Here is a 21,354-nt window from a genome sequence, read left to right as displayed (position 1 = left end):
CTCCATAAATGACTAAAAACATTTTTTTTGGTAGCCACTTTATCCATTAATATTAGTAGTAGTATTTACTCTTCATGCACATGTTTTCATTGTGTAGTGTCCAAATAACAAATAGCAATTTATTTAACTAGTTCTGATACACTTTTCATCTATAGGGTTTTATGATGTTTAATCAGAAATAGACTGAAACAGGAACATCTGATGTATTTTTAATGTATTTTTGGTGTTATTTAAACAACGTTCTGCTTTCATAGTTCCAGTACACACATGTCAAATCTAGTAATTTGATCTAATTATAAAGAAGGTGTTATTCTTAGATTTTAAGAGCGAGACACTTCCTCTGGCAGACGCCTACATTTCCCATAATGCAAATCAACAACGTCCGATCACGTGAGCTGGACTTTTCTTAAATGAAACCCTGATTACAGCTATTATCCATTAAACCAGCGTTAATACTTCCAGGAAGGAGCCGAACTCTGCCACATACAACTTTATGAAGACACCTCATCCATATTTCCCACTTTCATGCCACAACACGACAAAACGATGCATCGTCCCTCCTTCTTTCCTTGAAACAATCCTTCATCGCGTGACATAAGTTTGAGATGAAGATTCCTGCAGCAGGGGACACGAGGATGCGGCTTTGAAATATTTGCTCACGGATAAACGATGGTTATCGTCGGGGTTGCTAGACAACTTATGGAGCCAGCAGAGCCTCTCTGTTTAAATAGCGACTGGGCAAATATTCTCACACACGCACACACACACACACACACACACACACACACACACACACCAGGCCACAGCTATCGACGTAAGGAGGTCGTTGCTGGAGCTTCTGCTCAGGAGTCAACGTGTTTATTTTGGCCTCAGGTAAAGAACGAGTTGTGCTGCTTTATGTGTGTGTGTGTGTGTGTGTGTGTGTGTGTGTGTGTGTGTGTGTGTGTGTGTGTGTGTGTGTGTGTGTGTGTGTGTGTGTGTGCGTGTGTCGGTTGATTAGAGCCACCACCTCTCTGAAAGCGTGGGATTGCCCCCTCGTGTGTTTCTTTTCTGCACAATCTAAATATAAGCCGGTGACAAATAGTCCAAATACAGTATCAGCCCAACTGTGACGTGGGGGTGGTGCTGAGAGAACAGCTCCGTCTCCAAAGAGCCCCCCCGGCCTCCCCCCTCCTCCCCTCCACGACCGATTCTGTTGGATCCGGAGTCCGTCAGGAGCAGGTCGCAGGAGAGTCTCAGCTCCGTCCCCCTCCTCCTCCTCCACCTCCTCCTCCACACACACACACACACGCACGCACACATGCACGCACACGCGCACCCCCCGCTCGCGCACTCACACACAGCCTCCTACCTGCAGCTCTTTCGGTAGCCATGAAGAGACAGAACGCCCGGACCCTCGCGCTCATCATCAGCATCCTCACCTACCTGGTGGTGGGCGCGGCCGTCTTCGAGACCCTGGAGTCCAAGCAGGAGAAGACTCACAAGAGGAGGCTCGACTCCAGGCGGCACGAGCTCATGCGCAAGTACAACTTGACCAAAGAGAACTTCGAGGAGCTGGACCACGTCGTCCTGCAGCTCAAGCCGCACAAGGCGGGCGTCCAGTGGAAATTCGCCGGGTCTTTTTACTTCGCCATCACTGTGATAACGACCATAGGTGAGCTGGAAGTTTTCTTCATTCACAAATTAAAAGCACAGAAGTTCACAGCGGGGAACCGAAGTCTCCACCGTTTGAATGAATGAATGAGGTTATATTATGACACGTTCGTGGGTTGTTTTAAAGCAGAATCTACGCCGTTTCTATAAGGAACTTTTTCACAGGACAGGATTTTAGAGAAGAAGAGTTTTTTTATTTTGTGAAATATTAGTTTTAATCTGCTTTATCTGTAACTGATTATTTCAGCCTTCGTTTTTACAAAGAAAATGTCTTAAAAAACATTACAATAATTGTAACTGTCCTTGTTAAAAAATTGGGTAAAATAGGAATCCAAGTTTAGAGAACGCATTGTTCTATAATATATGTAACTCAAAAGAAAACCACTGTGTATTTACTAGTGTTCCTGGCATTTTACTGCATGAGTTTGAATTCTCAATTTTGTGTTAGGAATTCTGCCCCCAACTGGTTGAACCCCCAGTATTGCATTTCAATTCTTCTGTTAGCTGACCCGGTGCAGGTGAAGTAGATGTTGGCAGCTTTCGTACTAAACCAATTTAATTAGTGTGTGCAGATCCTGTGGAACTAAGTAAATGCGAAAACAACCGTTTTAGCCAATTACCTTGAGCTCAAACTGCCGCTCAACTAATAGCATCTGAGGTGTAAAAGTGTGACGCGTGCTCCCTCAGGTTACGGCCACGCCGCGCCCAGCACCGACTCAGGGAAAGTGTTCTGCATGTTCTACGCCCTCCTGGGGATCCCGCTCACGCTGGTCATGTTCCAGAGCCTGGGCGAGCGGATCAACACCTTCGTCAGGTACCTGCTGCACCAGGCCAAGAAGTGCCTGGCGATGCGTCACACCGAGGTGTCCATGGCCAACATGGTGACCGTGGGCTTCTTCTCCTGCATGAGCACGCTGTGCGTGGGGGCCGCGGCGTTCTCCCACTGCGAGGGATGGAGCTTCCTCCACGCCTTCTACTTCTGCTTCATCACGCTCACCACCATCGGCTTCGGAGACTACGTGGCGCTGCAGCGGGACGACGCGCTGCAGAACGACCCCCGCTACGTGGCCTTCTGCTTCGTCTACATCCTGATGGGCCTGACGGTGATCGGAGCGTTCCTCAACCTGGTGGTGCTCCGCTTCCTGACCATGAACACCGAGGACGAGCGCAGGGACGCCAAGCAGAGGGCCCTGATGTCCGTGGGCAAGCCCAGGGGGGAGGTCGCCCGCCTGCTGCCCGTCTCGGCCTCGACCTCTTCGACGGCCGCGGCGGGCGGCTCCGCCAGGGCGAAAGATTTAAAAGGTGTCTACACCGAGGTGCTGCATTTCCAGACTATATGCTCCTGCTTGTGGTACCGCAGCAAGGAGCAGCTGCAGGGCTCCAGGACCACCATGACCCCTCAGGAGCTGACGTTCTCCGATGCCTACATGCGGCAGGGCAGTAACTATCCCCACTGCGTGGAGCCCGGGTCCACGGGCTGCGTCTGCAGTCCGCGCCAGTGCTCCAGCATCAGCTCCATAACGACAGGCCTGCACCTCCTCTCCCCGTTCAGGATGTTCAAGAGACGCAGCTCCGTCTAGCCTTTTCACCGGCGCAGCGAAACAGCTACATGGCGCTAATCTCAGTAAACAGTGGGACACAGGGTGGGGGGGAACGTACAGTACTGTAAACAAGACATCCTAAAATATGTGTTTTAAGGAAAAGGAAATGTTTGGGATTTGAGATCTAATCGCGTAAAGACGTCATCTGAACACGAGGTCGTACACGAGTCGAAGGCGAACCACCGCAATGCAGGTGCTGCTGGGAAGGTGTTTCTGTTAATAGTCCCACAGGTGCTGATTTGAGTCGAGGCGTTATTTCTTAGAGTTTTTCCTTTGACGTGTTTGTGACTGATGCTGCACAATTTCTGGTTTCTCGTTACCCTGAAACCCAAAACAAATCGTGATTGTCAGAACTGTATTAAAGCCGACACACACACACACACACGCACACACACACACACACACACACACACACACACACACTGATAACTTGACATGACTCATTTTTTCTGTGTAGCTGCCTCTGTTATTGTGAATTTCAGAGGTCTCGGCCCAAACTGCTGGTGCATCAGTCACAAACTCTGCAGAGTTATGTAACGTCACAAGTGGAAAAGTTCAAAAAATCAGGATGACATATCCGTAACGCAGTAAAACCGCATTAACACAAGGACACCCACCGGCAGGTACTGAAACACGCTCAAACACGCTTTTAAAGAAGATCCCTTACTTTGGTGTTACCTTGTTTGCAAGGTAAGAAAAACACTTAACTTCCACCTGTATGTTACGTAAAGTAGAACAGGGAGAACCACATCGCACTGAGGTGCACGTTCAGCCTTCCAGCTGTGAAAAGGAAATCCTCATCCAAGAACTCCAATTATTTTCAACTAAATTGCATCATATTAACCTACACGCTAATGTCCCCGTTTGCCCTGTATCATGTTTACCAAGAGTTTGAAGCGGGTTCACTCGCTTCACACAACTCCTCTTCTCCCCCTAGAATGCCTCTTGGCAAACAACAGCAGTCGCGATGAACTGGAAAAGCGCAACAAACCGTCCTGCTTTGAGAAAACTTCCGTCTCTGCTCTACATACAAAACAACTGTGACATACACAAGGTTACCAGGCTCATTCATAGTCAAGGAGATTGTGCAATGCAGTATGCGGCCCCAAATTCGTGAGAAAAACACAACAACAAAAGTATATTTGGAGGAGAGTGGAGGATGAATTTAGGCTGCAGAAGCGGCTCTTAAGTCTGGTGGTACGGCAGCTGATGCCTCTGTTGCCACACGGCAGCCGGGTGAACAGGCGGTGCTGCGGTGCGTATTGTCTTTTTATATCCTTTGGGATCCACCCAGTGAAAGCATTTTTTCACTAACGTTGGAGGCGATTGCGAGAGACTTGTGGCGTGAAGTGTTGTAATGTGTCCGCATATATATACATGGTAGTGTGTTGTTTGTTCTTTTAAAACGTATTTGGAAACTCATTTTTTGGTAACTATTACAGACAACTACAACTCTTTTTTTTAATGCTAACTACATAACTTTGTTCCATGTATCTGTTCCTCCTCAAGCCAGTAGCTGGTTAGCTTAGCCTAGCATAAACAATAGAAACGGGGGGAAACAGCTAGCCTGGCTCTGTCCAAACGTAACAAAAATAAACAAAAGTATTTTTCAACCACAAGTTGTTGGTCACCTCGTGGGTGTTTTTGTGGCTTTTTTGCATAACCCTAAATTTGATTTTTTTTTTACCTAAACCTAACTGCATGTAATCATTTTAACACCAACCATGACGTTTCCCTTAAACCTATAAGTAGGTAGTTTGTTGCCTAAACCTTTGTGTTGTAACGTAACAACAGCCCAAAAAGAAAAAATGTATCTGAGCAACGCAAAAAAAAAATGTGTCTCCCTCCAAACAAAACTAATTCATTCCATTTCGTGCAAAGCTAGCTCATCTTTATGCTAAGCTAGGCTAATCTAACTCTGACTCCAGCTCCATATTTAACGCACAGGCGTAATAATCATAATGATAATGATACATTTACTGTTCCAACTCTCGGAAGGAAAACAAAGGAGTGTCTCCCCGAATTGTTAACATATTTTTCAAAGGCCAACACTAACAACCGCGGTTAAAACACAAGCTCAAACATGTTCTGAGTGTGAATCTGCTCGGCTTTTCATCCCTCTCCACCCGGTCCGAATCACATCTGCATCAAACAGCAGATGCAAACTGTTAATCGGAGCAGCCGGGGGTGGCAGATGGGAAGAGGTTGTCCCTGATTGGACAATGGTTGTCAATCACAGATAATTAGGCCAAAATAAACTTGGTCTCTCTAATTGATGGGAGAGAAGAAAGAAGTCCTCCCTCAGATACCATTTCTTGTAGTTCTGTCCTTATTTTTGTGATAAATTAAGAATTTGTTCCTTGAGAGCACACGGTGCGACGTCACGTTATTTTTGTCAATTTCTGCTCAATTGGTGTCCAAATAAATAAGGATATATTATTGAATATAAGGATAGAATACGCAGACTTTTACATAAGTGGAAGTAGTCACCATGACAACACACATTGTTTTGTGGACTACTTTTTTAAAGCCGCGAGAAAGAAAAAACACATTGTGAATAGGTTTTATTGAAGGAACTTGAAACTAGAGATCTAATTGGCTCCTATGGGACTAGAGGAGAATGCGAGTTTGAGGCAGTTTCACATTGTCCCAACTTTTTCAGACCTCTGATAAAAAAAAGCTAGAAGCTGAAAATACGATACTTGTACATATACAAGTACCTCAAAATCAAAAAATAATTCACGAGTCAGGATGTCTGTAATGTGGAAAGTTTTAAACACCAACGTGTGACACACAATGGACATAAAAGTGCCAGAAATGACACATAGGTACTTCTTGATTCAGGCCCCGGGCCTATTGAGGACCTGTTGTGATGGAAAGTACCTCATCGATGTGCATAAGTACTGTTTGCATGTGGTTATGGATGACGAACAATAAGTGACCCTGAAATCAACAGCCTTCTGTATGCGTTATGCAAGTACTGTATTAGTTTTAGAGCAACGTCGTGTAGCGCAAACAGACAATGTTTCCACCTTTCTGGGATGTTTCTAAAAATGGAGAATTTACCAGGTGACGTAATGACAGCCTAACACCGTTGAACTATTCCCGTCTTTGACATAGATAGTCAGGTCTGTGGCCAAAGTAGAAAACAGCAGATGGTTCAGCCACGGGGGGTCAATACAGGGACTTGTCAAATGCATGCTCCTTCTGTTCCTTTTCTGTGCACGCCTAATGGCTGAAGGCAGATCCAAAGGCACGAGGCCAGGTCGTGGTTGATCTTGCAGTGACGAGCCGATCATCAGAGTCCTTTTTTCATCTTCAGACGTTTAAAATGATTCCATGTTCTATACACGCGTTGTTTGATTACACTCCGAAGCCAAACTGGTTGTAAACACATTTTCAAAATTACTATTTTCTGCCGTAGGTGTTTCTGCTATTTCGTCCACCTCCTGCTCGCTGTACCACATGACGCTCTACCAAATATACATACTCCCACAAACCATGACATAAGGATACACCGTCATACTTTCGGCTCGTGACTAACCTGCTGTAGTTTGTCCGGAACTGGACCTCAGTCAGAAAGCTGAGGGGTAAACCATCTGGACCAAACAGTCTTTTCTATACATTCAGCAGGGTTTTCTCACACGGCACATGGTGAGGAACAGCATGAAGATGGTAAAAATCACATGACTACGTCTTATTCAATAGTTACAGTTAATACAGAAATTCTCAAATCTTCTCTGTAAATTCTGATTTGCTTCAAGGTGGATCAGAACATCCACTAAAACTCGAGGTTTTGGGATAAAATAACCATTTAATGTTTTATATGGATGTTCATCTCTACACTTGAGAAGAATAGTGCAGTATTGTTTTGAATTAATGACTTAGCTGCAAACATCCCATTGTGACTTCATACTTACATATTTGGGCAAATGGAGTGTAACTGTTTAACTGTCCTTGTGCATTTGTTAATATGCAGTATTTTTATTTTTAAGACACCTCCCCATTGGCTTCCCTCTGCAGAACCACAGCTCGAACAATTGATCGATCACAAAATAAAACTCAATAATACAATACATTTACAAACTTTCTATGTATAATTCAAGGAACGATTAAAAAGGGATCAAACGTTGTGTTGTTTTTTCCCAGTTGACCACCACGTATCGACCCACCGAAGGTCGCAGTGTTCTCCCGGAAGGGGCGGGGTCACATCCAGCTGCTTAACTCCTAAAAGTTAAACGTCAATCGCACACACGTAACCTCCCACGCGCCGTTTCCCCCCGGAGCAGCAGGTGCGCACGTGTACCTGACCGCACGGCGCGCAACGTCTTTTTTTTAAGTCGCGGTTCCGAGTTCTGAGGCTTTAGGAGTCGCAACCCGTCCAGCATGGAGTCGACCAGGATACTTTCTTTTTCTTCTTCTTCCCTTCTTCTGGGCGCGGCGGCGGCGGCTCTGGGTCTCGTCGGCCTCGGATACAAGTACCTGTGGAAGAAGCCGGAGGAGGCCGTGCGCGTGGGAGTCGTGTCCAAGCTGCTCATCCACCCGCTGAAGTCCGGCAAAGCCGTGTCCGTGGCGCTGGCGGAGTGCCAACCCAAAGGGCTGAAGCTCGGCGACCTGCAGGACCGGTGAGAGCTGCACCTCCTCCTCCATCATCACCAGCACCACCTCCTCCTCCTCCTCCTTCTCCTCCTCGGGCGCCTTCTTCTGCTTTCTCCTCTCGCTCTCATTTGTTTGCACCAAGTTGGGACTTTGTGCTCCGTAGTGAAACAGTCTGCTGTGTCATGAATATTACTTTTGGTACTTTTAGTCCAGCAAACTTTGGATAAACAAAGAATACTATATGGCTCTGCGGTATCTTCCTTTAATACTTTTGTTGAGATGGTTCTTAAACAGCAACCAGGCCATCTAATTAGGGCTGCAACAACGAATCGATAAAATCGATTAAAAGCGTTGGCAACGACTTTCATTATCGTTGTGTCGCGCGATTATTACGTCACTCAATGAGTTGCGGAGATGCGCGCGGAGCAAAAATAAAAATAAAGGTGCCGAGCCGACGTAGAGGAAAGCTCGCTAATAACAGCAGTAAAGCAGTTAGCAAGACTAAGACACGTTTTTATTTACTCGCCTCTTTTGGACCATTCACTTTTCAATGTGTTGTCTGTTATTTTGTGCTTTGTCCCATATCGGTTATTGTTGACAAATATATTTGTGTGTGTGTTGTACTTTTTAATGCTGTCATATATGGTAGTCCAGTGCGCTTGCGCATATACTGTGGGTTATACGGTAGTTGATGTTATGCCTGTAAAGGGAGACACATGGTCCATTAAATCAACTAAGAAGCCTCTAATGCATTTATTTACAAATGCCATTTTAAATTCATCTCATAGCACTTGGTTGTTTTTTAGCTGTATGCATTTACATAACTTGCACTACAATGATGGTAATAATTTAATGAATATGCTTCAAGTGAACATGAGGGTGTGTTTGTGAGTGTAGTATAGAGAACTAGTTCTGACAAATTTGAGGTTCTGTTTTAGAATAAAGGGTTAGAAATTAAAGTTTTTTTAATGCCGTTTCTTTTTAAATCCGATTCATCGATTAATCAAAGAAATAATTGACCGATTAATCGATTATCAAAATAATCGTTAGTTGCAGCCCTACATCTAATGCATTAAAAACTCGCTGTTGCTGTTTTTACTTAAATTATTTTGAAATGTCAACACTTTTCAATATGTTACCATTGTTTATTTGAATGAAATTAAATGTACCAAATATTACATGTTTTACCAGATTAAACTGATACTTATTGTGCCCATATTTAATTTAACTGCCCAAACTTTGATAACATAAGAAGGAAAGTACAAAAGAAAATGCCAGATTTAATGAAACTGTAAGGCTCACTTCTGCCGTCTCTTTTGCAAAAACACTATTTCCTCAGATCTATTTCCTAACCAGTGGATAAAAATACATGTCAATATATATCTGGCATTTACAGATGAGTCGGCGGCACCGGCGTAGCCATGGCAACGTGCAACGTCCCTTTTTCGAAACGCTGCTAGAGTCGCAGCGGGCGCCTCGTTGCTCGAATCGAACCAGCGATGCCAAATGGTGCGCCTGAGGGGAAACCCCCGTCTCTGTTCTGCTTTCTGGTCGCAGTCACTGGCTGGTGGTGACCGAGGACGGCCACATGGTGACGGCCCGACAGCAGCCCCGTCTGGTGCTGGTGTCCCTGACCTGCGAGGGAGGTCGCGTGTGCCTGAACGGGCCCGACATGGAGGAGCTGAGATTCCCCATCAAACAGGCCGACAACAGAGTGACCGGCTGCAGGTGTCACGCCATGTTTGAGCGCCCATTGTCTCCCACTGAATCCATTGTTTGTTTTACTTGTTTGCTTTGTTTTTCACTATTTGATGATCTACTGCGTGGAGAGACATTTGTCTGCAGTTTGACCAGAAAGAAAAATAGTCAACTTAAAAAAATATTAAAAAGGATACAGAAGATAAACGTATGCTCAAGATTCTATTGATTATTTTCTTGTTAAGCAAGAATTATTTTATCTTTTAAAAAAAAGTCAAATCAGTTGCGTCTTGTAAAAGTACAAAGTCTTTGTTTTGTCTGTTTCCTATGGAAACATGAGACTCAGTGAATATTTGTCTCTTCTTTCTTTGAGATTAAATGATTATAAAATCTGTGACTCATTTTGCTTCATCATCATAGATACTTTAGATGTCGGTGACACTTGTTTCAAACCACAGAACTACTCTGTTTCCACACCGCTGTGAATGCTTGGTTTTGTGGTCGTCCTGCAGGGTGTTTGGAAAAGACATCCAGGGAAGAGACTGCGGCGACGAGACGTCTCGCTGGCTCACCCGCTACCTGGGGGAGGAGAACACCTTTCGCCTGGTGCACTTTGAACCCCAGATGAAGGGCAGGAAGGCGGAGGAGAGCAAGCCTTTCCCCCCGCCGACGGAGGTAAACTGGGGCCCGTCTCTGCGTGACTCATTTAGTGAAATGGCGCTTTACCTGTATGTTGTAAGGTGTTTGGTATGTTTGTAAATCTTTTTAAGCCTTGCTGCACACAGGAGGTCTGTGATCGTTGCAGGAGCTGGCCTACACAGACATTGGACCTGTGATGCTGCTGTCCGAGTCTTCTGTCAAGGACCTGAGCAGCAAATTGGAGCACGAAGTCACGGTGGAGCGATTCCGCCCGAACATTGTCGTCAGTGACTGTGAAGCGTTCGACGAGGTGCGTCGCTCCCATCTAGAAATGTTGCTCCAATTTCAGGAACAAATGTATATTAAAAAAAACTATCAAGGCGATCGTGCAAAGTTGACTTTGAACCACGAAAGGTCTCTGATGGACAGATCTGTGGTTTCTCTACACTACAGCACACAAGGTTTTCTAAATGATCATTTGGTCCTTTTCACTTCTGACTAATCCCGTAACCTTTTTAGTGTGAGCGGTGTTGACTAATTTTGACCAAGAAAGCAAAACCAACTGCTTGGCTTTTTTTTGCAGGACTCGTGGGAAGAGATCCAGATCGGCAACGTGCGACTGCAGCGCGCAATGTCGTGTGGACGGTAACGCGGCTCCTGCTTCACACTCAGTTTATTCAGAGGCCGAATCGCTTTGTTTATCAAAAACAATTCATCCAAAGTAATTTCACTGGGGCCGTTTTCTTTTTGTTCTCTTGTGCTGTTTGTTTTACGTTACAAGGCTTTATTTTGTGATCAGTGTGCAGAGATTTGTGGTCATCAGGCTGCATTCATACTCACTTGTAACCGTTGGTTGTTTCCAGGTGCCGCATCATTACCATTAACCCAGAAACGGGTGTATACACCAGAAAGGAGCCTCTGGAAACACTGAAGGGGTAAAGTTTTAACTATTATTTAGCAAGGGTTCATTTTTAACATTTTTTTAAAATTGCATGCAAATTTAAATATTGCATGACATATTTCTGTTTAACCCACTTTTTAGTTTACTTAGGCATTTGTCTTCGGCAATGGCTCATAAGACAACTGACCCAAATGGACCTGAAGACTCAAATATTTCCCACCGGAATGACTTTGTGTCTGCGATTCCTTCCCAGCTATCGCGTGTGCAAACCATCCGAGAGGCACATCTACAAATCCTCCCCGTTGTTCGGACAGCTGCACAACGTGAAGAAGACGGGGATCCTGCAGGTCGGAGATGTGGTGTACAAGATCAACCGTTGATGAAACTGAGTCGGGGAGTTAAATGCATCCTAACAAACTTATTATCACGCTATAATCACCCAGTTGGTCCACACTAAAATCACATAAATGGATGACGTAGAAGGCCCAACAACATTCCCACTGGTCATTAAATCCTGAAAATGCATGCTTCTATTAACAAAAGTGATTAAACTGTCTTTAATACAATAAGAAAGGTCTGAAATTATTCCTGCATCTCTGCTGGGCAACAACAACTTCTGGTTTGATTAAAAACAAGAATTTTGCTGAATCTATTTTTGTGGATAAACGGTTTTATCATTGGTACTTAATTTCCAGGCAAACTAAGGGACATCGGAATGGTACCATCTATAATTACCAAACATAAAACAAAAATTAGGACTTGTTTTAAGTCTTGGTGTCTGCAAGAATAAAAGAAAATATGCTTGGTAGAAAAATATCATGGAAGAACAAAAGTAAAAAAAATCGAATGCAAAAATCAAGTATTTTTGGTCAAAATGTCATGGAAAATATTTCTTAAAAATCCCCAAACTATTGGCTCAATAAATGTCAGGAAATAAATTGAAAAAATGTTAGGTTGAGAAATGTTTGAATCCTTTTAAAATAACATGCATTTTATGATTTTTAAAGTTTATTATTATTCTCTTACGTTGTGATTCATGGTGGAGCTTTTTATTTTAAATGTGGCTTTTAATAAATCATTGGCTTCCCTCTGCAGAACCACAGCTCGAACTCTGATTGATCGATAACATTTTTATCACAAAATAAAACTCAATAATATAATACATTTACAAACTTTCTATGTATAATTCAAGGAACGATTAAAAAGGGATCAAACGTTGTGTTGTTTTTCCCAGTTGACCACCACGTATCGACCCACCGAAGGTCGCAGTGTTCCCCCGGAAGGGGCGGGGCTTCGCTGCAGCGGGGTCACATCCAGCTGCTTAACTCCTAAAAGTTAAACGTCAATCGCACACACGTGACCTCCCACGCGCCGTTTCCCCCCGGAGCAGCAGGTGCGCACGTCTACCTGACCGCACAGCGCGCAACGTCTTTTTTTTAAGTCGCGGTTCCGAGTTCTGAGGCTTTAGGAGTCGCAACCCGTCCAGCATGGAGTCGACCAGGAGACTTTCTTTTTCTTCTTCTTCCCTTCTCTTGGGCGCCGGCGCGGCGGCGGCGGCTCTGGGTCTCGTCGGCCTCGGATACAAGTACCTGTGGAAGAAGCCGGAGGAGGCCGTGCGCGTGGGAGTCGTGTCCAAGCTGCTCATCCACCCGCTGAAGTCCGGCAAAGCCGTGTCCGTGGCGCTGGCGGAGTGCCAACCCAAAGGGCTGAAGCTCGGCGACCTGCAGGACCGGTGAGAGCTGCACCTCCTCCTCCATCATCACCAGCACCACCTCCTCCTCCTCCTCCTTCTCCTCCTCGGGCGCCTTCTTCTGCTTTCTCCTCTCGCTCTCATTTGTTTGCACCAAGTTGGGACTTTGTGCTCCGTAGTGAAACAGTCTGCTGTGTCATGAATATTACTTTTGGTACTTTTAGTCCAGCAAACTTTGGATAAACAAAGAATACTATATGGCTCTGCGGTATCTTCCTTTAATACTTTTGTTGAGATGGTTCTTAAACAGCAACCAGGCCATCTAATTAGGGCTGCAACAACAAATCGATAAAATCGATTATTAAAAGCGTTGGCAACGAATTTCATTATCGATTCGTTGTGTCGCGCGATTATTACGTCACTCGATGAGTTGCGGAGATGCGCGCGGAGCAAAAATAGAAATAAAGGCGCCGAGCCGACGTAGAGGAAAGAGCAGCCGGCAGTTGTTGTGAGTCACATGACGCAGGGAGAGACGTCTGTTCGACTAGTCGTCTAAGGTGTGCGAGCGTGGGGGTCCCGGTCCACGTTGTCCCGTTTTGACGTGAGGGACGTAACAAGCCTCCTGTTTACTCGTCATCCAGCTGATCAAGCTAGCGTTAGCTCGCTAATAACAGCAGTAAAGCAGTTAGCAAGACTAAGACACGTTTTTATTTAGTCGCCTCGTTTGGACCATTCACTTTTCAATGTGTTGTCTGATATTTTGTGCTTGGTCCCATATCGGTTATTGTTGACAAATATATTTGTGTGTGTTGTACTTTTTAATGCTGTCATATACGGTAGTCCAGTGCGCTTGCGCATATACTGTGGGTTATACGGTAGTTGATGTTATGCCTGTAAAGGGAGACACATGATCCATTAAATCAACTAAGAAGCCTCTAATGCATTTATTTACAAATGCCATTTTAAATTCATCTCATAGCACTTGGTTGTTTTTTAGCTGTATGCATTTACTTAACCTGCACTACAATGATTTAATTTAATGAATATGCTTCAAGTGAACATGAGGGTGTGTTTGTGAGTGTAGTATAGAGAACTAGTTCTGACGAATTTGAGGTTCTGTTTTAGAATAAACGGTTTGAAATTAAAGCTTTTTAATGCCGTTTTAAAAAAAATCCGATTAATCGAAGAAATAATCGACCGATTAATCGGTTATCAAAATAATTGTTAGTTGCAGCCCTACATCTAATGCATTAAAAACTTGCTGTTGCTGTTTTCACTTAAATTATTTTGTGTTTTTAAATTGGTTTTTATTTACTTGAAAAACTTCATCTTTAGTCTTGCAGGCAGGCCAAATGGCTAATAGGTTGGTAATAGAAATGTCAACACTTTTCAATATGTTATCATAGTTTATTTGAAAATTAAATGTACCAAATGTTACATGTTTTACTAGATTACACTGATGCTTATTGTGCCCATATTTAATTTAACTGCCCAAACTTTGATAACATAAGAAGGAAAGTACAAAAGAAAATGCCAGATTTAATGAAACCGTAAGGCTCACTTCTGCCGTCTCTTTTGCAGAAACACTATTTCCTCAGATCCATTTTCTAACCAGTGGATCAAAATACATGTCAATATAAATCTGGCATTTACGGATGAGTCGGCGGCACCGGCGTAGCCATGGCAACGCGCGACGTCCCTTTTTCGAAAAGCTGCTAGAGTCGCGGCGGGCACGTTCGGTGTCTCGGTGCTGGAATCGAACCAGCGATGCCAAATGGTGCGCCTGAGGGGAAACCCCCGTCTCTGTTCTGCTTTCTGGTCGCAGTCACTGGCTGGTGGTGACCGAGGACGGCCACATGGTGACGGCCCGACAGCAGCCCCGTCTGGTGCTGGTGTCCCTGACCTGCGAGGGAGGTCGCGTGTGCCTGAACGGGCCCGACATGGAGGAGCTGAGATTCCCCGTCAAACAGGCCGACAACAGAGTGACCGGCTGCAGGTGTCACGCCACGTTTGAGCGCCAATCGTCTCCCACTGAATCCATTGTTTGTTTTACTTGTTTGCTTTGTTTTTAGCTATTGAGAGCTGTGAATGCTTGGTTTTGTTGTTTTCCTGCAGGGTGTTTGGAGAAGACATCCAGGGAAGAGACTGCGGCGACGAGACGTCTCGCTGGCTCACCCGCTACCTGGGGGAGGAGAACACCTTTCGCCTGGTGCACTTTGAACCCCAGATGAAGGGCAGGAAGGCGGAGGAGAGCAAGCCTTTCCCCCCGCCGACGGAGGTAAACAAGGCCCCACTTCCGCGTGACTCATTTAGTGAAATGGCGCTTTACCTGTATGTTGTAAGGTGTTTGGTATGTTTGTAAATCTTTTTAAGCCTTGCTGCACACAGGAGATCTGTGATCGTTGCAGGAGGTGGCCTACGCAGACATGGGACCTGTGATGCTGCTGTCCGAGTCTTCTGTCAAGGACCTGAGCAGCAAATTGGAGCACGAAGTCACGGTGGAGCAATTCCGCCCGAGCATTGTCGTCAGTGACTGTGAAGCGTTCGACGAGGTGCGTCGCTCCCATCTAGAAATGTTGCTCCAATTTCAGGAACAAATATAAAAAAACTATCAAGGCGATCGTGCAAAGTTCACTTTGAACCACGAAAGGTCTCTGATGGACAGATCTGTGGTTTCTCTACACTACAGCACACAAGGTTTTCTAAATGATCATTTGGTCCTTTTCACTTCTGACTAATCCCGTAACCTTTTTAGTGTGAGCGGTGTTGACTAATTTTGACCAAGAAAGCAAAACCAACTGCTTGGCTTTTTTTTGCAGGACTCGTGGGAAGAGATCCAGATCGGCAACGTGCGACTGCAGCGCGCAATGTCGTGTGGACGGTAACGCGGCTCCTGCTTCACACTCAGTTTATTCAGAGGCCGAATCGCTTTGTTTATCAAAAACAATTCATCCAAAGTACCTTCACTGGGGCCGTTTTCTTTTTGTTCTCTTTTGCTGTTTGTTTTACGTTACAAGGCTTTATTTTGTGATCAGTGTGCAGAGATTTGTGGTCATCAGGCTGCATTCATACTCACTTGTAACCGTTGGTTGTTTCCAGGTGCCTCCTCACCACCGTTAACCCAGAAACGGGTGTATACACCAGAAAGGAGCCTCTGGAAACACTGAAGGGGTAAAGTTTTAACTATTATTTAGCAAGGGTTCATATTTAACCTTTTTTTTTAAAAATGCATGCAAATTTAAATATTGCATGACATATTTCTGTTTAACCCACTTTTTAGTTTACTTAGGCATTTGTCTTCGGCAATGGCTCATAAGACAACTGACCCAAATGGACCTGAAGACTCAAATATTTCCCACCGGATTGACTTTGTGTCTGCGATTCCTTCCCAGCTATCGCGTGTGCAAACCGTCCGAGAGGCACATCTACAAATCCTCCCCGTTGTTCGGACAGCTGCACAACGTGAAGAAGACGGGGATCCTGCAGGTCGGAGATGTGGTGTACAAGATCAACCGTTGATGAAACTGAGTCGGGGAGTTAAATGCATCCTAACAAACTTATTATTACGCTATAATCACCCAGTTGGTCCACACTAAAATCACATAAATGGATGACGTAGGAGGCCCAACAACATTCCCACTGGTCGTTAAATCCTGAAAATACATGCTTCTATTAACAAAAGTGATTAAACTGTCTTTAATACAATAAGAACGGTCTGAAATTATTCCTGCATCTCTGCTGGGCAACAACAACTTCTGGTTTGATTAAAAACAAGAATTCTGCTGAATCTATTTTTGTGGATAAACGGTTTTATCATTGGTACTTAATTTCCAGGCAAACTAAGGGACATCGGAATGGTACCATCTATAATTACCAAACATAAAAGAAAAATTAGGACTTGTTTTAAGTCTTGGTGTCTGCAAGAATAAAAGAAAATATGCTTGGTAGAAAAATATCATGGAAGAACAAAAGTAAAAAAATCGAATGCAAAAGTCAAGTAGTTTTGGTCAAAATGTCATGGATATATTTCTTAAAAATCCCCAAACTATTGGCTCAATAAATGTCAGGAAATAAATTGAAAAAATGTTAGGTTGAGAAATGTTTGAATCCTTTTAAAATAACATGCATTTTATGATTTTTAAAGTTTATTATTATTCTCTTACGTTGTGATTCATGGTGGAGCTTTTTATTTTAAATGTGGCTTTTAATAAATCATTGGCTTCCCTCTGCAGAACCACAGCTCGAACTCTGATTGATCGATAACATTTTTATCACAAAATAAAACTCAATAATATAATACATTTACAAACTTTCTATGTATAATTCAAGGAACGATTAAAAAGGGATCAAACGTTGTGTTGTTTTTCCCAGTTGACCACCACGTATCGACCCACCGAAGGTCGCAGTGTTCCCCCGGAAGGGGCGGGGCTTCGCTGCAGCGGGGTCACATCCAGCTGCTTAACTCCTAAAAGTTAAACGTCAATCGCACACACGTGACCTCCCACGCGCCGTTTCCCCCCGGAGCAGCAGGTGCGCACGTCTACCTGACCGCACAGCGCGCAACGTCTTTTTTTTAAGTCGCGGTTCCGAGTTCTGAGGCTTTAGGAGTCGCAACCCGTCCAACATGGAGTCGACCAGGAGACTTTCTTTTTCTTCTTCTTCCCTTCTCTTGGGCGCCGGCGCGGCGGCGGCGGCTCTGGGTCTCGTCGGCCTCGGATACAAGTACCTGTGGAAGAAGCCGGAGGAGGCCGTGCGCGTGGGAGTCGTGTCCAAGCTGCTCATCCACCCGCTGAAGTCCGGCAAAGCCGTGTCCGTGGCGCTGGCGGAGTGCCAACCCAAAGGGCTGAAGCTCGGCGACCTGCAGGACCGGTGAGAGCTGCACCTCCTCCTCCATCATCACCAGCACCACCTCCTCCTCCTCCTCCTTCTCCTCCTCGGGCGCCTTCTTCTGCTTTCTCCTCTCGCTCTCATTTGTTTGCACCAAGTTGGGACTTTGTGCTCCGTAGTGAAACAGTCTGCTGTGTCATGAATATTACTTTTGGTACTTTTAGTCCAGCAAACTTTGGATAAACAAAGAATACTATATGGCTCTGCGGTATCTTCCTTTAATACTTTTGTTGAGATGGTTCTTAAACAGCAACCAGGCCATCTAATTAGGGCTGCAACAACAAATCGATAAAATCGATTATTAAAAGCGTTGGCAACGAATTTCATTATCGATTCGTTGTGTCGCGCGATTATTACGTCACTCGATGAGTTGCGGAGATGCGCGCGGAGCAAAAATAGAAATAAAGGCGCCGAGCCGACGTAGAGGAAAGAGCAGCCGGCAGTTGTTGTGAGTCACATGACGCAGGGAGAGACGTCTGTTCGACTAGTCGTCTAAGGTGTGCGAGCGTGGGGGTCCCGGTCCACGTTGTCCCGTTTTGACGTGAGGGACGTAACAAGCCTCCTGTTTACTCGTCATCCAGCTGATCAAGCTAGCGTTAGCTCGCTAATAACAGCAGTAAAGCAGTTAGCAAGACTAAGACACGTTTTTATTTAGTCGCCTCGTTTGGACCATTCACTTTTCAATGTGTTGTCTGATATTTTGTGCTTGGTCCCATATCGGTTATTGTTGACAAATATATTTGTGTGTGTTGTACTTTTTAATGCTGTCATATACGGTAGTCCAGTGCGCTTGCGCATATACTGTGGGTTATACGGTAGTTGATGTTATGCCTGTAAAGGGAGACACATGATCCATTAAATCAACTAAGAAGCCTCTAATGCATTTATTTACAAATGCCATTTTAAATTCATCTCATAGCACTTGGTTGTTTTTTAGCTGTATGCATTTACTTAACCTGCACTACAATGATTTAATTTAATGAATATGCTTCAAGTGAACATGAGGGTGTGTTTGTGAGTGTAGTATAGAGAACTAGTTCTGACGAATTTGAGGTTCTGTTTTAGAATAAACGGTTTGAAATTAAAGCTTTTTAATGCCGTTTTAAAAAAAATCCGATTAATCGAAGAAATAATCGACCGATTAATCGGTTATCAAAATAATTGTTAGTTGCAGCCCTACATCTAATGCATTAAAAACTTGCTGTTGCTGTTTTCACTTAAATTATTTTGTGTTTTTAAATTGGTTTTTATTTACTTGAAAAACTTCATCTTTAGTCTTGCAGGCAGGCCAAATGGCTAATAGGTTGGTAATAGAAATGTCAACACTTTTCAATATGTTATCATAGTTTATTTGAAAATTAAATGTACCAAATGTTACATGTTTTACTAGATTACACTGATGCTTATTGTGCCCATATTTAATTTAACTGCCCAAACTTTGATAACATAAGAAGGAAAGTACAAAAGAAAATGCCAGATTTAATGAAACCGTAAGGCTCACTTCTGCCGTCTCTTTTGCAGAAACACTATTTCCTCAGATCCATTTTCTAACCAGTGGATCAAAATACATGTCAATATAAATCTGGCATTTACGGATGAGTCGGCGGCACCGGCGTAGCCATGGCAACGCGCGACGTCCCTTTTTCGAAAAGCTGCTAGAGTCGCGGCGGGCACGTTCGGTGTCTCGGTGCTGGAATCGAACCAGCGATGCCAAATGGTGCGCCTGAGGGGAAACCCCCGTCTCTGTTCTGCTTTCTGGTCGCAGTCACTGGCTGGTGGTGACCGAGGACGGCCACATGGTGACGGCCCGACAGCAGCCCCGTCTGGTGCTGGTGTCCCTGACCTGCGAGGGAGGTCGCGTGTGCCTGAACGGGCCCGACATGGAGGAGCTGAGATTCCCCGTCAAACAGGCCGACAACAGAGTGACCGGCTGCAGGTGTCACGCCACGTTTGAGCGCCAATCGTCTCCCACTGAATCCATTGTTTGTTTTACTTGTTTGCTTTGTTTTTAGCTATTGAGAGCTGTGAATGCTTGGTTTTGTTGTTTTCCTGCAGGGTGTTTGGAGAAGACATCCAGGGAAGAGACTGCGGCGACGAGACGTCTCGCTGGCTCACCCGCTACCTGGGGGAGGAGAACACCTTTCGCCTGGTGCACTTTGAACCCCAGATGAAGGGCAGGAAGGCGGAGGAGAGCAAGCCTTTCCCCCCGCCGACGGAGGTAAACAAGGCCCCACTTCCGCGTGACTCATTTAGTGAAATGGCGCTTTACCTGTATGTTGTAAGGTGTTTGGTATGTTTGTAAATCTTTTTAAGCCTTGCTGCACACAGGAGATCTGTGATCGTTGCAGGAGGTGGCCTACGCAGACATGGGACCTGTGATGCTGCTGTCCGAGTCTTCTGTCAAGGACCTGAGCAGCAAATTGGAGCACGAAGTCACGGTGGAGCAATTCCGCCCGAGCATTGTCGTCAGTGACTGTGAAGCGTTCGACGAGGTGCGTCGCTCCCATCTAGAAATGTTGCTCCAATTTCAGGAACAAATATAAAAAAACTATCAAGGCGATCGTGCAAAGTTCACTTTGAACCACGAAAGGTCTCTGATGGACAGATCTGTGGTTTCTCTACACTACAGCACACAAGGTTTTCTAAATGATCATTTGGTCCTTTTCACTTCTGACTAATCCCGTAACCTTTTTAGTGTGAGCGGTGTTGACTAATTTTGACCAAGAAAGCAAAACCAACTGCTTGGCTTTTTTTTGCAGGACTCGTGGGAAGAGATCCAGATCGGCAACGTGCGACTGCAGCGCGCAATGTCGTGTGGACGGTAACGCGGCTCCTGCTTCACACTCAGTTTATTCAGAGGCCGAATCGCTTTGTTTATCAAAAACAATTCATCCAAAGTACCTTCACTGGGGCCGTTTTCTTTTTGTTCTCTTTTGCTGTTTGTTTTACGTTACAAGGCTTTATTTTGTGATCAGTGTGCAGAGATTTGTGGTCATCAGGCTGCATTCATACTCACTTGTAACCGTTGGTTGTTTCCAGGTGCCTCCTCACCACCGTTAACCCAGAAACGGGTGTATACACCAGAAAGGAGCCTCTGGAAACACTGAAGGGGTAAAGTTTTAACTATTATTTAGCAAGGGTTCATATTTAACCTTTTTTTTTAAAAATGCATGCAAATTTAAATATTGCATGACATATTTCTGTTTAACCCACTTTTTAGTTTACTTAGGCATTTGTCTTCGGCAATGGCTCATAAGACAACTGACCCAAATGGACCTGAAGACTCAAATATTTCCCACCGGATTGACTTTGTGTCTGCGATTCCTTCCCAGCTATCGCGTGTGCAAACCGTCCGAGAGGCACATCTACAAATCCTCCCCGTTGTTCGGACAGCTGCACAACGTGAAGAAGACGGGGATCCTGCAGGTCGGAGATGTGGTGTACAAGATCAACCGTTGATGAAACTGAGTCGGGGAGTTAAATGCATCCTAACAAACTTATTATTACGCTATAATCACCCAGTTGGTCCACACTAAAATCACATAAATGGATGACGTAGGAGGCCCAACAACATTCCCACTGGTCGTTAAATCCTGAAAATACATGCTTCTATTAACAAAAGTGATTAAACTGTCTTTAATACAATAAGAACGGTCTGAAATTATTCCTGCATCTCTGCTGGGCAA

General features: G+C 44.6%; 4 protein-coding genes across 6 annotated transcripts; all 4 read left to right on the top strand.

Moving 5' to 3' along the window:
* Positions 1-1,207: 1,207 nt before the first annotated feature.
* On the top strand, positions 1,208-4,873 carry kcnk3b (potassium channel, subfamily K, member 3b). The gene is made up of 2 exons (XM_040199690.2): positions 1,208-1,654; positions 2,341-4,873. Exons 1-2 carry the CDS (start codon positions 1,372-1,374, stop codon positions 3,231-3,233), a joined length of 1,176 nt encoding a protein of 391 aa, XP_040055624.1. The 5' UTR covers positions 1,208-1,371; the 3' UTR covers positions 3,234-4,873.
* Positions 4,874-7,402: 2,529 nt separating this feature from the next.
* On the top strand, positions 7,403-11,664 carry LOC120832964 (mitochondrial amidoxime-reducing component 1). Its single transcript, XM_040199689.2, has 7 exons — positions 7,403-7,879; positions 9,411-9,581; positions 10,064-10,226; positions 10,357-10,500; positions 10,774-10,835; positions 11,054-11,125; positions 11,345-11,664. The coding sequence occupies exons 1-7, from the start codon at positions 7,641-7,643 to the stop codon at positions 11,469-11,471; spliced, it is 978 nt and encodes a 325-aa protein (XP_040055623.2). The 5' UTR covers positions 7,403-7,640; the 3' UTR covers positions 11,472-11,664.
* On the top strand, positions 11,640-16,489 carry LOC144388393 (mitochondrial amidoxime-reducing component 1-like). 2 transcript variants are annotated; one of them, XM_078089360.1, is made up of 7 exons: positions 11,640-12,823; positions 14,607-14,777; positions 14,897-15,059; positions 15,190-15,333; positions 15,601-15,662; positions 15,881-15,952; positions 16,174-16,489. In XM_078089360.1, the coding sequence occupies exons 1-7, from the start codon at positions 12,579-12,581 to the stop codon at positions 16,298-16,300; spliced, it is 984 nt and encodes a 327-aa protein (XP_077945486.1). In that variant the 5' UTR covers positions 11,640-12,578; the 3' UTR covers positions 16,301-16,489. The 2 variants fall into 2 exon arrangements, with proteins under 2 accessions (XP_077945486.1, XP_077945487.1); XM_078089361.1 differs by lacking the exon at positions 11,640-12,823 and adding an exon at positions 13,126-13,289.
* A 495-nt stretch (positions 16,490-16,984) lies between these two features.
* LOC120832963 (mitochondrial amidoxime-reducing component 1) lies at positions 16,985-21,316 on the top strand. 2 transcript variants are annotated; one of them, XM_078089358.1, is made up of 7 exons: positions 16,985-17,650; positions 19,434-19,604; positions 19,724-19,886; positions 20,017-20,160; positions 20,428-20,489; positions 20,708-20,779; positions 21,001-21,316. In XM_078089358.1, exons 1-7 carry the CDS (start codon positions 17,406-17,408, stop codon positions 21,125-21,127), a joined length of 984 nt encoding a protein of 327 aa, XP_077945484.1. In that variant the 5' UTR covers positions 16,985-17,405; the 3' UTR covers positions 21,128-21,316. The 2 variants fall into 2 exon arrangements, with proteins under 2 accessions (XP_077945484.1, XP_077945485.1); XM_078089359.1 differs by lacking the exon at positions 16,985-17,650 and adding an exon at positions 17,953-18,116.
* The last annotated feature ends 38 nt before the right edge of the window (positions 21,317-21,354 follow it).

Source organism: Gasterosteus aculeatus, chromosome 15 (assembly GCF_964276395.1).
Source record: "Gasterosteus aculeatus chromosome 15, fGasAcu3.hap1.1, whole genome shotgun sequence".
NCBI classification, from domain to species: Eukaryota; Metazoa; Chordata; class Actinopteri; order Perciformes; family Gasterosteidae; genus Gasterosteus; species Gasterosteus aculeatus.
Note: the sequence above shows the minus strand (reverse complement) of the source record. Positions and strands in the feature narration are given on the sequence as shown.

Excerpts from the sequence above, each read along its gene's own strand:
- kcnk3b (XM_040199690.2), top strand. The coding sequence starts at position 1,372 with ATGAAGAGACAGAACGCCCGGACCCTCGCGCTCATCATCAGCATCCTC. Across the intron at positions 1,655-2,340 it reads CACTGTGATAACGACCATAG|GTTACGGCCACGCCGCGCCC; the intron begins GTGAGCTGGAAG and ends GTGCTCCCTCAG.
- LOC120832964 (XM_040199689.2), top strand. The coding sequence starts at position 7,641 with ATGGAGTCGACCAGGATACTTTCTTTTTCTTCTTCTTCCCTTCTTCTG. Across the intron at positions 10,227-10,356 it reads CTTTCCCCCCGCCGACGGAG|GAGCTGGCCTACACAGACAT; the intron begins GTAAACTGGGGC and ends TGATCGTTGCAG. Across the intron at positions 10,501-10,773 it reads ACTGTGAAGCGTTCGACGAG|GACTCGTGGGAAGAGATCCA; the intron begins GTGCGTCGCTCC and ends TTTTTTTTGCAG.
- LOC144388393 (XM_078089360.1), top strand. The coding sequence starts at position 12,579 with ATGGAGTCGACCAGGAGACTTTCTTTTTCTTCTTCTTCCCTTCTCTTG. Across the intron at positions 14,778-14,896 it reads AACAGAGTGACCGGCTGCAG|GGTGTTTGGAGAAGACATCC; the intron begins GTGTCACGCCAC and ends GTTTTCCTGCAG. Across the intron at positions 15,663-15,880 it reads CGCGCAATGTCGTGTGGACG|GTGCCTCCTCACCACCGTTA; the intron begins GTAACGCGGCTC and ends GGTTGTTTCCAG.
- LOC120832963 (XM_078089358.1), top strand. The coding sequence starts at position 17,406 with ATGGAGTCGACCAGGAGACTTTCTTTTTCTTCTTCTTCCCTTCTCTTG. Across the intron at positions 20,490-20,707 it reads CGCGCAATGTCGTGTGGACG|GTGCCTCCTCACCACCGTTA; the intron begins GTAACGCGGCTC and ends GGTTGTTTCCAG. Across the intron at positions 20,780-21,000 it reads CCTCTGGAAACACTGAAGGG|CTATCGCGTGTGCAAACCGT; the intron begins GTAAAGTTTTAA and ends ATTCCTTCCCAG.